Here is a 15,814-nt window from a genome sequence, read left to right on the forward strand (position 1 = left end):
GATGGCTCCTTTTATATTTCTGTAATAGCTTAGCCTAGAGTTCTGAAATTTGGCACAGATGTAGGACAGGTTATTAGGACTCTGTATATTGATTTGGAAGCAGATTGGTATTATGGGGTTTTTTTATTTTAAAAACTTTTTTAAAAAGTTCTATAAGTAGCTTATTTCATGGCAGAAAATTACAAAAACTTCTGGAACTGAAGCTCCACCCCCCATATGGAGGAATATGCCCATTGCCTTCATACAAGATGATAAACATCACTTCCTTTTCACTCCCTTTTATTTTTCTAGAGTGGCTTGGTCTAAAGTTCTGAAATTGGGCACAGATGTAGGACAGGTTAGCAGGACACTGTGTTGAAGCAGATTGGTCAATCCATGGATTTTTAATGATTTTTTAAAATTTAAAACTTCCAAAAAAGTCCTATATGTGGCTTGTTTCATGGTAGAAAATTACAAAAACCTCTGGAACTGAACCCCCTCCTCCCTTCTCATCATTCCACCCCCCTGTGAAGGATGCTGACCTTTTCCTTCATCCCCCCTTTTTCCAAACCCTTTATATTTCCAGAATGCCTGGGCTTAGAGTTCAGAAATTGGGTACACATGTAGCCCAAGATGTTAGGGGGTTTAAACCCCATAAGCTGTTTATTTTTATTTCAAGGAAATTGGTCAATCCTGTGAATTGTAATGAATGTTTCTCTACTGCAGTAAAGCTGTCAGAAAGAGTTATCTCTATCCACAGAGTAATTCACATCTAGTGAAAGTGGAACTAACTGTTACATCTGAATTAGCAAACCACAATTATTATTATTATTTTACAAATGCACTATGCTCACGTTGGTTTGTGACCCAAAAAGTCTGCATGAGAACTGTGAAGCAAGGGGCATGTGCTGTGGTTTTAATTTATTTTCCTCACGAATGCACTATATATCCAGGTTGGTTTTTGTATTTGAACTGTGGAGCAAGGTACACATGTTGTGTCCCAGTTAGATTGTGAATGGTCAAAAAATTGTGTGAATCCATTGGGGCTTGCACAGTTTCTTTCTTTCTTTCTTTCTTTCTTTCTTTCTTTCTTTCTTTCTTTCTTTCTTTCTTTCTTTCTTTCTTTCTTTCTTTCTTTCTTCTGCAAATGCAGTCTGGCCCAGATCTGTGGGTTTGTGGTGAATGATCAAGAAGATGTATGGATCCTTTGTGGGCTGTGTAGTTTTTCTCCCACTGCCCCCATGCACTCTGGCCTAGATCTGTGGGTTTCTGGTGAAATGTATGTATATGGAAATAATGCTTATTTTGGAGGGATGATCCCTATAAGCTCACTGGGTCCAGGGCCCGAAATTACCTAGCTGTACCTTTGTTTCCACAGATAGGCTTCTGTGGAGGGTTGGAAATGTGTCTGACATGGCAAGGGCATGGTACAGATGACCAAGGTGTCCCAAGAAAAACTGGTCATCTGGATGCTGGGCTAAAAGTTTGCAAGCAAATACAAAAGATCAGAACACCTAGCAAAAAAGCAAGGATGTTATAAGGCTAATGAGGACTTTTCAGAGAGCAGGGTGCCAGAGAGAGATGCTTCCCCCTTTCTTTCCCCTGTCCCCCTCATGTGATCAGCAGGGCTGTCTGTCTGTGGGGACAATGTGGGGAGTGCAAGTGAGGGAATGTCTGCGCACTGGGCTCCTGCACAGCCCAGCCACAGAGTCAGAGCCCGTGCTGAGCAGCTTCTGGTTTGAATTAGCAGGCAGGCGGGTCAGGCTAATTGGGACCTTTCAGATCCCGCCAGTACAAGCCAGAGGGATGCAAGAAAAAATCCCTTGCGGGCCAGAGTCCCAGTCAGGCAAGAAAAAGCCACAAGGCAGGAAAGAGGGGAGCAGCTGCAGGATAGAATCATGTATCAGTATAGGCCTGCAAAGCTGGAGGGGGGAAGGGGAAGGGAGAAAAAGCTGCCCCTGTAGGCATAGCAGGAATTCCCAGAATCTGCATTCACAAAGCCAGTCCTATTGATGAGTACCCCTTTTGCCCACACAATCATGCAAGGGCTGTTAAGGGTGTGTGTGTGTGTGTGTGTGTGTGTGTGTGTGTGTGTGTGTGTGTGTAGTGGGGCTTCCCCCCCACCGAACTTTTGGCACTGGAGAAGGAGAGTGTTTGATTATTTAATCTGAAATGAAAAGCGAGCCCTTGCAAATGCCGACATGCAGTGTTGGTATGGGGAGGGGGTTGGAGTTGAAGGAGCAGAAGATTTACATTATAGGATTTCACTACCACCTAATGGCGCAGCAGGGAAATGACTTGACTAGCAAGCCAGAGGTTGCCGGTTCGAATCCCCACTGGTACTCCTATTTCTGGCAGCAGCGATATAGGAAGAAGCTGAAAGGAGTCCTCTCATACTGTGCAGGAGGAGGCCATGATCAACCCCTCCTGGATTCTACCAAAGACAACCACAGGGCTCTGTGGGCGCCAGGAATCGACGCCGATTTGATAGCACACTTTACCTTTACATTTGAAAGAAGGGTGAGGCTGTGAATTCCTGGGGTAGATGCCCCACAACATCAGACATTAGTTACAGGAATTTTGGGGACAAAATCCAGGGCTTCCTCCCTACCCCCACTTTCCAAAAAATCCTCCTCTTGGTCTCACTCTGGTAAGAGGTTTGGGCTTGGAGCTGTCTTTTAAGCAGATGCACAGGATTCTGTTCTTAGCCATTTAGACGAAGGTGTGGTGGTTTACAGAGTCAGTCTGCCAGCCTTTTCGTTTTGCAAGCACTTTGCTTTGTGGATATTTGGGGCTGCTTAGATCCACATGCAAAACTTAGCCATTCTTCCATCCCACCCCCAGCTCTTGAATTTCTTGAAACCAGCACAGAGCTTGTGGGGTGGTGGTGGTTGTTTTTAAAGGAATGTACTGCACAGGGGCATAACTATAATAGGGCAAGGGGAGGCAGTTGTCTGGGGGCCCACTGCCTTGGGGGCCCCCCTCGAGGCAAGTCACATGACTGACTCCCCCAGCCGCACAGCCGCCTGGGCTTCCTTCAGTTGTATTCATCTTCCGAAACTGATGTGGGTGTTAAGACCTGGAGCTACCACAACAGCATGTCTTTCTCTAGTACCATTAAATGACTTGCATCATCCACAATTTACAAAACCTTTAAAAAAAATTAGGATGATGTTCTATTGTTTCAGCCTCATTTAAGATTTCTTTACTTCATGAGCTGGGCTTCAGTGATGGGGGCCCATTTTAAAATCTTGTCTCTGGGCCCACTCCAACCTTGCTACGCCCCTGGTACTGCAGGCAGAACTGTATGGATACTGGATCGGAGTATGTACCACGCGTCTGAGACAGCTCACCTTCCCAGTTCTGTCCACTGCTCATTTGTTTATGTTAACGATCTGAAGCTGTCTGTTGATTAGGCGACATTTCAAAGCCAAAGGCCAACCAGTTAAAAATCCTGGTTTGATCCATCAATAGAGGAGTTAAAAAAAAACTGGTTTAGAACGGACCAGTTGCCAGCCTGGGTGTGGGCGGCTGGGTGGGCACCTTGAGTCTATGGGGCTACGCTGCTGGATGGGACGCAGTGCGTGAGCCCCATTTGGAAAGTTGTGGGGCACACAGCGGCTGTGGAAAAACTGAGCAGAAGGAAGGAGAGGGAGCAAGGGCCTGGTTTGGCGGCTGTGCTGCCGGCAGCGAAGGGAAGGGAAGGGCTGCCACGGAGCTGGGTCATATGGAGGTTACTGCACCCAAAGGGGGTTCTCGCAAAGTTCATGCCGCTGGCTCACTTGCTCGGCCTTCCCGCTGGAAGGAAAGGGAGAGGCGGGGCGGGGGGGGGGGGAGAGGAGAGGAGGGGGGTGGAACAGCCTGGCCTGGCCTGGCCAGCTACTGGCAGGGAGCCTAGCCCAACCAGTGAAGAGCCGGAGTCAGGCCTAGCTGGTGGGGAGGCCGCGTTTAGCTAGTAGTGGGAGAAGCAAACGTCCCCAATCCATGAGGTGTGGAGGAATGAGATGTGGCTCAGTTAGGGATTACGTTCGGTGGCGGGGGGTGGGGGGCAGAACTAGCTTAGCCAGCACTGGGGGGGGGGGGCGGGGAACCTCAGCCCTGTCCCACTCCAGTAACAAATGTGTATGTGTTGGCCCAGTTAGTGGAAGAGGGGGGGGATATTTAAAAGGCCTATCAGTGTGTTTGTGTGTCTGAGAGAGGGGGGGAGGGAGGGGGGTAGTTAGGGTTAGGAGAGAGAGCTCGCTGGCCCTAGCCATTGTGAAGGAACCAGGCTCCCAGTCAGTGATGGGCAGCTCAGCCAGCCATTAGGGGGTGAGAAGATTCGTTTAGCACCTCCACTGGGTTGAAAGGCAAGCTGGCAATTCACTGGATAGGGCCAGAGCCAGTTATGGGCCACCATGTCTGGCACTGCTCTGGACCCAGCACCAGGTATGGCTCTGCTCTTGGGGCTACGGGAACAGAACCCGTTTTCCTCCCCTCTTGATAGTTGGCTTCTGTCAGGATTGCAGAGACTGGGGGCCATCGTGCTCTGACCCGAGCCATTTAATCGCCAGTCCAGCCTTCAGCGAAATGAAATTATGAGGGCTGCTCAGCCAAAAGCTCTGAATTACTCTTCTCATGCCAGTTGGCTGTGCTTGCCCCATCACTGGCTTGACAGAGTCTGGGGAGAGATTTGTATGTGCAGCCAATGGCAAAAGATGTGCCCTCTGATGGCCGTACTTGTGGTTTGAGGGCAGGGCAGAATGGTGTTAAGCAGGGGGGCATTAGGATGAAGGCATGGGGCTTGGGTGTGTATGTGAGAGAGAGATGCTCTAATTGTGTGTGTGTGAGCCTCTTGTATTTATTTGAATCAGAATGTATCAGAGTGCATGTGAAGCACAGACTATGAGTGCATTTAAAATTGAATTTACTTTTTCCTCCTACGTTTTGGTCAATGCAGCTGCAGTGCACTATTTGATGTGCTACTGCCTGCCTTATTTTAGCAAGACCAATATTCTGATTAATAATACACAGTATGCCTGGATTTATTTTGTTCTGTTCTTCCTGAAGCAAGGTTCAACCTTCAAGAGCTTGCATTTCACATCTAATACAATTTGACCCAATAATATTATCCTGCTGTGTGTGTGTGTGTGTGTGTGTGTGTGTGAGAGAGAGAGAGAGAGAGAGAGAGAGAGAGAGAGAGAGAGAGAGAGAGAGAGATTGATTTTGGTTGAGGGGAAGTTTGTCATCTGTGGCAAAAAATTCCACCTGTGACCCGTAGGGTCACCAACTTCTGAACCAAAATCTTTAACTGTGCCTTTAACAGCAGTTCGATCTGCAGGAATTAACAGGCTGTCGTGTGCATCCTAATGGCGCAGTGGGGAAGTAACTTGCCTAGTGAGCAAGAGGTTGCTGGTTTGAATCCCCGCTGGTGTGTTTCCCAGACTATGGGAAACACCTATATCGGGCAGCAGCGATAAAGGAAGATGCTGAAAGGCATTATCTCATACTGCACGGGAGATGGCAATGGTTAATTCCTCCTGTATTCTACCAAAGACAACCACAGGGCTCTGTGAGCGCCAGGAGTCGACACCGACTTGACAGCAGGACTCGACGTTAATGTGTATCTCCATGCTGTGCAAAGTATCACCTGCTGCAGTCTGCAGAACAAGCTGAGGTTAACCACAAGAACAGGCTATGGTGTTCTTATCTGGTCAGTTGGCAACTGTAAAGCTTTTGTGTACTGGAAGAGAGTTGTTCCTTTCATTTTGCTTTCAGCTCCTCCTCTATGTGCCACAGGCAAAGAACTAGTAAAATATGTTGTGTGGCTGGCTCAATAGCTTTTGTGGACTTGTTTACCAAGCTATTTTGAGGGAGGCAGTGGTGTGTGCAGTGGACTGTATTGGAGACTGATTATGAGTGCAGGGGGAGGCTCTCCTTATTTGAGTCATTGTGAGAACTGCAAGTGTAAATTCATTGTGATGATGCATGAAGAGACTGAAACTGAATTTGGACTGGATTCTAAACTTGATGGGTAGAACACCAAGTTTGTTTTTAAAAAGAGATACTTTATTTTCTGCAAGTGTTACTTATAAACTTTATAGATCCACAGCATGGGATCCAGTAGCCTGTGGTTCTGAAATCATGATGGTTTTGGACCTTGCAGTGCCCCATCATGAGGTCATTCACACAATCGAAAACTGTGTTCTGCCCAGGTTTGGGATCTGTATGTACTCCCAATTTTTGATTGTGTGGAAGCAAGGTTAGAGGAAAACCTGGGTAGAAGTGATTGTGTGGAAGCAAGGTAGGAGAAAAAGCTACCCAGGTTTTCCTCTAACCTTGCTTCCACACAATCAAAAATTGGGAGTACACACAGATTCCAAACCTGGGTAGAAAACAGTTTTCGATTGTGTGAATGACCTCCATGTGTGGAAGGAAGCACTTGTTCTTTGAGCCAAAAACATGCTTTTGTTTAATTTATTAATTGATTATTCTCAGAGACTGAACTACTAATTGGAAGCTCCCTGGTTTAAATTCATCTCCACTGTGAACTCACTAGGTGGCCTTAGGCAAGCCTCTTCCTTTCAGCCTCAGTCCCCCATCTGTAATATGGGGATAATAATGCTTCTTTAGCCCTATTCACACATTATGTTAAACTCTCATACAAGAAGTGTACAGAGTATACAGGTACAGTTAGTTATTCACACACTTCCAACTGTACCATGCATTATAGGGGCCTGTACCCAGAGCCACCTAATGGCTCAGCGGGGAAGTAACTTGCGTAAGGAGCAAGAGGTTGCTGGTTCGAATCCTCACTGGTATGTTTCTCAGACTGTGGGAAACACCTATATCGGGCAGCAGCAATACAAGAAGTTGCAGAAAGGCATCATCTAATACTGCGTGGGAGAAGGCAATGGTAAACCCCTCCTGTATTCTACCAAAGACAACCACAGGGCTTTGTGGGCGCTAGGAGTTGAAACTGACTCAACTGCACAACTTTACCCAGGTTAACTTTTAAAATGAATACAGGTACAGTCATCCACACAAAAACATGTATACGTTCACATACATCTGCACACCCATAAAACAACATCATAATGTCTGAATAGGGCTCTTATCTTACAGGATTGTTGTTAGAATTACTGCAGTATAATGCATGTGAAGCACTTTGAACACTCGAAAGTGCTTCATAAATACTAAGTATATTAATTGAAGATTTAAAATGTGGGGGTTTTCATCAGAATGCCGATATCATTTTTGCAAACTGTGTCCCAATCTTGATTCAGTCAATATGTTTTAGAGTACTTTCCAAAATAGCACAAGAGTTAATTAGTTGAAGGGCTTATCTGTTAACTAAATATAATCTCACCTTGTTCAGGTTCTCTATCTGTCTGGAGGCAATCAGGTTTGCAAGAAACAGACAAAGAGGCTGTTCTCACAAGTAGCCAAGGAGCCAAGTGGCTCCTGGTGGTGCCTTGGAGGCAAACCCACCTAGGGAGCCCGCCTCTTGAACAGGGTTAAGGGAGTGAGTGCTCTCCTTTAACTTGTCTACCTGATCATGTGCCAGCGCTGGCTGATTTCAGCACTAGACATGAAGCTACCCGTTTTGGCAGCAGGCAGCTATGTGTGTACCATAACCTCTGGCTCATTCACATGATCAATTTAGCATTTTGTCTTTGTGAGTTGAATGGGTACAGGTCTGAGCTTTGCATGTGGTAAAGTGGTTGTGCCCAGCTTGCAGCTCTACTCACATTTACTGCACCGCCATTGCAAAGTTTCTGAGTGTGGGTGAGGCAGAGAGAACATAAAATTGATCATGGGAAAGAAAAGGTTTTCTCTGCTCTGTGACATTTGAGTATATGCATATATTCTGATTAATCATGCATGGCGTGGAGAAAGTGGAGAGAGAGAGATTCTTTTCCCTCTCACACAACACTAGAACAAGGGGTCACTCCATGAAATTGATTGCCAGGAGGTCTAGGACCAACAAACGGAAGTACTTTTTCACACATTTTCACACAACTCGTGATCCACTTGTGGAACTCTCTGCCACAGGATGTGGTGATGGCCAACAACCTGGATGGCTTTAAGAGGGGTTTGGATGACTTCATGGAGGAGAGGTCTATCAATGGCTACTAGTCAGAGGGCTGTGGGCCACCTCCAGCCTCAAGGGCAGGGTGCCTCTGAGTACCAGTTGCAGTGGAGTAATGGCAGGAGAGAGGGCATGCCCTCAACTCCTGCCTGTGGCTTCCAGCGTCATCTGGTGGGCCACTGTGCGAAACAGGATGCTGGACTAGATGGGCCTTGAGCCTGATCCAGCAGGGCTGTTCTTCTGTTCTTATGTACTCAAGATGGATGCACACACAATCATATTCCTTTAATTTCTCCTTCATTACATTCAGGATAACCACTATGCTCTTTCTTCTCTTATGTAGATTATCACAGTTAAGAAACATACATTTACAGAGTGAAATAAGCCATCCTCTTATTACTCTGTAACAAACCTGACTTCTGGTGTACAAAAACGTATTCGTTTATCCACAAAGAAGTCCCCTTGAATTCAGGGGCTTATCTGCAAACAAGTGTGCATGGGATTGTGCTGTCAAGTATGTTAGGGTGGATTCCCAAGGTCTCATTCTTTTACATCTGATTAATTAATCCAAAATAACAATTATCTCTTGATGTGCTTCCAAACCAAATTCCCATTCCACCCATAGCTATGCATGGTGTGTGTGTGTGTCTGGCGGGGGTGATGAAGAGAAAGCAACCCCTTTCCAGTCTTTAGATGCTTTAATGATGGAGGAACCAATGGGGGGGGGGGAATCTGTAGATGGACCATTAAGGGATAACTGACTCATGTCAGAGTGGTTTTGTGAGCACACATCCCATGTAGAGTACACACTCCAGATCACTTCAATTGGATTAATTATCTCCTAATGCCCTTTGAAGACCCTGCCAGCTGCCATCCTGGTGATCAAGTTGAGTAAGAAGTGGCAAAAGGATGGAGCTTCCCCACCACCACCCGCCTCCCCAGCTTTCAATGAATCCTAGTGGGAGGGTTCTTATCAACAGATAATTGATTGCGAAATGATATCGGGCAGCGCGATCATTGTTCGGAATCAACTGGGCAACATGGATCGTATAACTGTAACTTCGCGGATGTGGTGTGTGATGTCATGATGAGGCGTTCAGCAGGAGCCTATGTACCGTTTACTCAGAAGTAAACCTCACTTCTGCTTTCATGGAACTGACTTCTGGGTCAGCGTCCATCATCACGCTCGTTCGTTTACGAAGCCTTGTGATTTATTTTAATTTAATTTAGTTGTGTTTTGAGGACCATTGCGGGTGCGGCTTGGTGGCGGCAGTAGAGGAGGAAAACTGCCCTGCGTTCGTGGGAGTCTTACGCTTCCCTCGTTGCCTGTCTGCCGACTCAGTGTTTGTGTGCGCGTTTCCTTGGTCCTCTGTTGGCGTGTTGTTGTGTCGGCGTGTGGGGCTGCTGCGTGTAGTCAGATTTTTGTGTGTCCCTCCCACATGGCCCGGCCCCCTTTCAGCCCCAAGCCACGCCCACCAGCTTGGAAGTCCTTAGCCGCTTTCGTCCCAAGGTAACAGCCTCTAAGCAGACGGCAAAAGCAGTCACAGCGCCTGGACTTTGAAGCGCCTCGCTTCACCCATGGCGTGTGCCTTCCACGCGCGGAGTTGAGAAGGGGGTGTGTCTGTTGTGTGTGAGATCCCCGCCAAGCTAAGCCCCCGGCCTCTTAGAGAGGCGGTGAAAAATCTCCTCTCTTCCTGGATCATCATCATCGACAACACACCATCCTTATCACCAGCACCACCATTTCTCTTTTATCCTTCGTCCCATTTCCACTCGCGAGGGAGTCTTTCCAGAGGAGGCGATGTACGACTGCATGGAGGCGTTCGCCGTCACGTCGCGGCAACTCTACGATGTTACCAACCGGAGCGCTTGCATGCTGCGGAAGTCGAGCATCAGCCCGTGTTTCGTGGGCTTGGATCCCTTCGGGTGGCCCCAGCCGGCCAGCTTGCAATGTAGGTGACCGGCGCGGATCCAAGCTCGCGGGGCATTGATGTGTAGGCTGGGCTCTCCTAGGGAGGGATGTGCCTGCCTGGCAGGCGCGCTGGGAGGGATTGTTTTGGTTCGGCTTCCAACGGGTGTTGACGTGGGTGGGGTTGGGGAATATTTTTCCAGTCGCGCGTGGGCGTTGAGCACGAGTGGATCGGCGTGGGCATCTTTCTAGAGGGCGCTGTTTTTTTTGTGTGTGTGCGGAGTTGATTGGCTGGCTCGAGTTCCAATGTTCCAACTTTTTTGTTTCCTGCTTTGGAACTCTAGTTTTGCAAAAGACGGCGGGGCGGGGCGGGCTGCGAAGCTAAATGGCTCTTTCCATTGGAATGGGGAGGAAGCTTGCGGGACTATCCCTGTCAGTCTGGAACAGTTTTGATGCCCCCGCATCTGCTTTGGGGAGGGGTCTGTGGCATCTCAGTTACAAGGGAACCGGGGATACCCTTGCTAGACTCCCTTCGTGGCTCTTTGTCTTGATGTGGAAGCGCATTATGAACACCAGATGAGGGGGAAACTTTGAAGTCTTTTGGCGACCTGAGTGTGTGTGTGGTGCGGGAGGAGGGGCTATCTATGGAGTGAACCAGAAGCGGTAGGCAAGGAGACCTGCCAGGGGTGTCGCTATAATTGAGTGGATGGGTTCAAAGAACCCCGCCCCCCCAGCTCCTGAGGGCCCCTCAGCTTTATCCCTCCTTATTTTCTTCATTATCTCCCTCACTCTGAGGGGCCACCGTATGCTGTTGCTACGCCTTTGGGACCTGCTTTGGGGAGACTGTACTGGGTATGGAGGTGGGGGGGGGAGTCTGTCTTTCACCAAGCCAAACTGCAGGGGCTTGGTTTTTAACGCCTCCCTCCCCCGCCACCTCCCCTGATTTAAAAAAAAAAAAAAAAAAGCGGGCCGGGCGGGGAGTGATGACACTGGTCTGTAGTCCGCCATGAAGTGCAAATAAGTTGAAAAACTAGAGTTAGGCGGGAGCAGTGAGAGGCGATGGCATGCCTTTATTGTCAGATTCACTGGGGGAATCTGAAACTGGAGCGGGGAAAAGAGATCTGTCAAGCACCCAAGGGTGTCCCCAGCATCCTCCCCCCCTTCCTCTTTGAGCAGCTGCCAGATCCCCTCTCCCCCTTCTGGCACCCACCAGGACTGTTTACAACTTGCAGAAGAAGAACAAGCCTTTGATTTCCACACGCGACGCACGCCGGGGTCCGGGTGAGGCAGCAGCTCCCCCATCACCTTTGGGGGCACCTGGGGAGGCCGTTTGGAATGCCGCTCCTCCCCCGTGTCCGAAGGCAGCTCGCTGGCTCCCTTTCAAGCGGTTTCATTTGGAGCGGCCCCACCCCAGCCTGGCTGCCAAAGCGCTCGCTAGAAAATGTGGCACTTTAACTCTTTCCCCGGCGCCTGGAAATCAAAACGCTTCCTGTCTCGGTCTGTAATCGAGCCGTGGAAGGGGTTTTTTTCCCCTCCTCCCAAAGCGCTTGCATAAGTAACAGAGGCACAATGGGAAGCGCCCTGGAAAGGCTCTGAAAATCAATGAGGTTTATACTGACACGGTACGGTAGTGCTAGTATAGTAGTAGTAGTAACAGTAGTAACAGTAGTAGTAGTAGTAGTAGTAGTAGTAAATAATAATTAATAAATAAAAACACTCCACAATTGATATTTCTTGGGAACAGAGGCACTCTGTTGTTGAGGGAAGCTTCTGAGGTCCTGCTTTTATTGCCAAGACTCAGCCCTGAAACATGTTAGTGATCAAGAGAGTGACTCTGGACATGGAAAGGCTTCTGCATACTGGGACAAGCCTGGTTCTTAGTTTTCCTTTTAGACCAATGTATGATATGCCACAAAACAAAGTATGTATGGGCAGGCAAGTAAAAGGGAAAATATTGTGGACTAGTAACTTATTTGAACTTATGTACAAGAATGTTTTATGTCTCAGCATCTACAGTGGAACATGGAAGTCAACAGTGGTTGCTTGAAAATCCAGGACTCTGAAAATGAGGGCATACGAGCCTCCATTTCTATAGGGTGGCCTCTTCTGACTGCACATTCGGGTCATCAAGTCTGATAGCTGCACACAGTCCCAATGGCATATGTGACAACAAGCCATCTAGTTTTACCCAACTTGTTTGCTTCCATGTGAAATCTAAATCCCCGTATGAAATAAAAGTCACCCAACATCAAATGAAATTCTATCCTGGTACCAATGATAGAGGCCCCTGCAATGGCAGGAAGTTGAGGGTAATTGTGATTATTTAGCATTTCTGTAATACTTTACTGCAGTTCAGTAATACATCTAATTCATCTTCACAATAACCATAAGAAGTGCGGGGCGGGGGGGGGCAGCATGTAATAGGCCCATGGTTGTTCAAGAAGCATTATGACTGAACAGAGGTTTAAACCTGGAGTAATGCCCTGGTTTTTAAAGAGAAGGTGGTGATAAAGGCAAACTGGTTCCTCTGTTCTTGGGGGCAAGAGGGGGGTTACACAAGGAAAACATGCACTGAGCCCATGGGCGGTTGAATTATATTCCAAATAAATAAATAAATATTAGCTTCCCATCTTTATGACAATACCCACTTCTGGAAAAGTATTGGCAGGGCTTTCTGTTTCGCAGTTCTGTTCTTCCACTGCACAAACACAGAAATGTCTACTGGGTATGGAATTTACATCCTGAGAATCTCTGCTCTCTCTCTTTTTAAAAGTCTAGCATTGAAGGTTGTATCGGGCACAAAGGTTCATCCTAAGCTTGAGAGTTACATGGGCTTTTTAGGATAGATTGTGATGAGCATATTGAAGCACATGCACATGATATCTGCTGGTGCAGTTTGCTTGTCCTAAATAAAGTTGTGTGTGCATAAGAATGGCTTCACTTATATTTGAAGGGAATGTCTGTGCAGTGGGTGAAAGAGATCTTGGTTGCACATTAGTGTCACTTAGGGGTGTACTGATGTGTAAGTGTTGTGGGCATGTTGGATATCTGTGAGTGTGTGTATGTGCAGAGTATATGAGCATTGGGTGGGATGTTTGCACATGATAGTGGAGTGTAAGGTGTGTGTGTGTGTGTGTTCCATGTGTGCTGGGACATGCTCTCTGTCACCAGGATGCTGTTGCCGAGACAAATGACTTATATAGCATCCCAGCTGCAAACATTTTACGGCTGGTTATAAATGGTTTGTTTGAAGCTCTGGCAAGGCGAGGGCAGGAGTTTCCTCAACTTCAGCAATTTAGGCTTTTAAAGCCCTCCAACAACCCCAGCTCCTCAACCCTGGAATAAGCCAAGTTGGAGGAAGGGCAGGGACCTTGAGTTGGGGAATGCCGATGGGCCTCTGACTCTGAGCTGGGGATAGTCTGGGTGCTTGTGACCCCAGCCCCCTGAGCTTGTGTGGCAAGGACAAGGGGACAGCTCCCAAATTGGGGTAAAAGTGCGTGGCAGTTGCTGATGGCATCTGTGAGAAGCCATCCAGGATTCTGCCTCTTTCTTTTGCTGGCTTTCTAAAGAGTGCCAATGGATCTATCTCAAGAGATGAACTGGCAGATAAGAAAGGCACAGAGCAATGCTCTGGGCTTTCAGACTTGGCATGGGGCTTTTAAACCAATCTGTATGTAGGCCTCTGCTTTGGCATAGACCACGCTTACTTTGGCCTGGACAGGATGGCTGGAACAAGGTTTTCACCTACACCCAATGAAAGCTACTCTGAAAAGGCACATTCACCCGGGCGATCCGTTTAAGGGTGTGTGTGTGTGTGTCTATGAAAGCCTCTTCTTCGTCTTTTAAAATCCCACCTAGGTTAGGCATGCCTGCATGAAAACCACCCTACCCTATGGACCGGTGCCCTGTAGAAGAAATAAAATTTGGATGAAGTTGGGTTGTTGTTTCTTAGCTCAGATTCTAGCAGATGCGGGCGTCTATACCCTGCAGTGCCCCATACAACCATTCCTCTCACTCTGACCTCCATTGGTAGGCCTCATGTAAGCAAGCAAGTATCGTTGGCATACTGTAAACAGCACAGTTGCTTTTCTGATGCGTGGCTGTGGACATGTTTCCAGAATAATAAGTTGGAGGGGTTTTATTTTATGTTTTATTTCTAGCCTGCACCTTCCCTATGATTTGGAGTAAGCTATAATCTAAACTCGTAACCACACATCACGTGATCACCTAAAACACGTGATAACAATCAGATGTAACAGCATAACTACAATCCCCCAGTGTCTTAAAAGCTTAGCTCTGGCCACTGTAAGCCAGCCCAGGCCCAGCAACATTCTTCCGTCTTCATAAAAAGAATGAATCTTCTAGCAGCACTTGGAACGCCTGGAACCTGGTTTTAAAAGTCACTCGATACGGGTGAAAAGACTTTTTGGAAGATCAAGAAGAAATGAAGAGGATGGAGGTGCCAAGGGTTAGCACAATCTTTGTCCTGGCAACCACTAAGCAGGCCCCAGACTTCTCTGAATGCTGAATGTTCGTGCTGCACAGCCTTGGTTCTGGCTTCCTGAGGATTCCGATGCCTTTTTTCTTTTTCTCTGGGGTTTGAACATGTGCAGAGCCAAAGATGGAAACCCAGTGTGTTGAAGGAAATCCAGCTGAAAGTCCAATACTTTATACTGCATTGATTTATTCATGAAGCTCAAGAGTTCCAGCTTCTTTCAAAGCTAAACCTCTTCATCAGAGGGGGATAAAGTAGGGGAGCAGTTAACTTCATATAAGCTGAACTCCATACAGTTTCCTTTTTCTTGCTTTGCCATGCAGTCTCCCTTCTCTTGTGGTCCTTTAGCTCCCTTAGTCCTTGCTAGAAAGTAACAACATTTAATCAAAATAAAATATCCATTAAAAAAAACAAAACCAAATGAGATATGACACATTTAATATGCAAAGTGCCTTGCTATCTTAAACAGAGTTTTCTACACAAGGTCCACCCAGTTCAGTATCTTGTTTCCAAAAGTAGCCAGCCAGCCAGTTGCCTCTGGGAAGCTCACAAATAGGGCATGAAGGTGCTGAGTATCTCCTGCCATCCTCGCTTGCCCCCCAGCACCTGATATTCGGAGAGATACTGCTGCCTCTGAACATGGAGGCTCTGTTGAGCTATCATGGCTCAAAACTGTTGATAGAATTTGTCTAATCATTTTTTTTAAAAAGTTATCTAAGTTAGGGGCCATTGCCACAATTATTATACAGTTTTTATTCCAATGGGGAACTGAGGCAGAAAAATGCAAATCAAGTTTTTAAATGCAAAGTTATGTCATTTTGCACAATGCATTCCAAGCACATAATTGGAGCCTTCTTTGTGTAAAGATGTGTGTGTGGGGGTGGTGGGAGGGGAGGGGAGGAGAGGGGAGGGGATGCGCTGAAGCACAAATTGTTCTCTACTCTAAAGGTAAAGTGTGCCGTCAAGTCGATTTTGAGCCCTGTGGTTGTCTTTGGTAGAATACAGGAGGGATTTTACCATTGCCTCCTCTCGTGAGTATGAGATGATGCCTTTCAGCATCTTCCTATATTGCAGCTGCCCGATATAGGTGCTTCCCATAGTCTGGGAAACATACCAGCAGGGATTTGAACCGGCAATCTTCTGCTTGTTAGTCAAGCATTTCCCCGCTGCACCACTTAAGGTGGCGTTCCCTACTCTAGACATGCTTATATGCAACTCGTGTAGGTGCCCATGAATTCAGCAGTAGGAGTTCTGCAGTGATTGATTTTTGTTTTGAAAAGGTGGGGAGGTAAGGAGAGGACCTGGAATTCGGGAGCGTTAGAAATACTGAGGAGGCTGCTTCCCTGTATGTCCCTCAGGG

At 47.2% G+C, this 15,814-nt stretch overlaps 1 protein-coding gene across 43 annotated transcripts in view; it reads left to right on the top strand.

Moving 5' to 3' along the window:
* Nucleotides 1-15,814, top strand: part of RARG (retinoic acid receptor gamma) — a 328,355-nt gene that overhangs the window by 262,084 nt on the left and 50,457 nt on the right. The window contains exon 1 of one of the 43 annotated variants that reach the window (XM_053294858.1): nt 8,718-10,002. The exons of the other annotated variants lie outside the window; for them this stretch is intronic. Coding sequence (XP_053150833.1) covers nt 9,852-10,002 — 151 coding nt within the window. The 5' untranslated portion in view covers nt 8,718-9,851. Of the gene's footprint in view, nt 1-8,717; nt 10,003-15,814 lie in introns of those variants that run through there. 43 annotated transcript variants of the gene reach the window in all.

This window comes from Hemicordylus capensis, chromosome 2 (genome assembly GCF_027244095.1).
Source record: "Hemicordylus capensis ecotype Gifberg chromosome 2, rHemCap1.1.pri, whole genome shotgun sequence".
NCBI lineage: Eukaryota > Metazoa > Chordata > Lepidosauria > Squamata > Cordylidae > Hemicordylus > Hemicordylus capensis.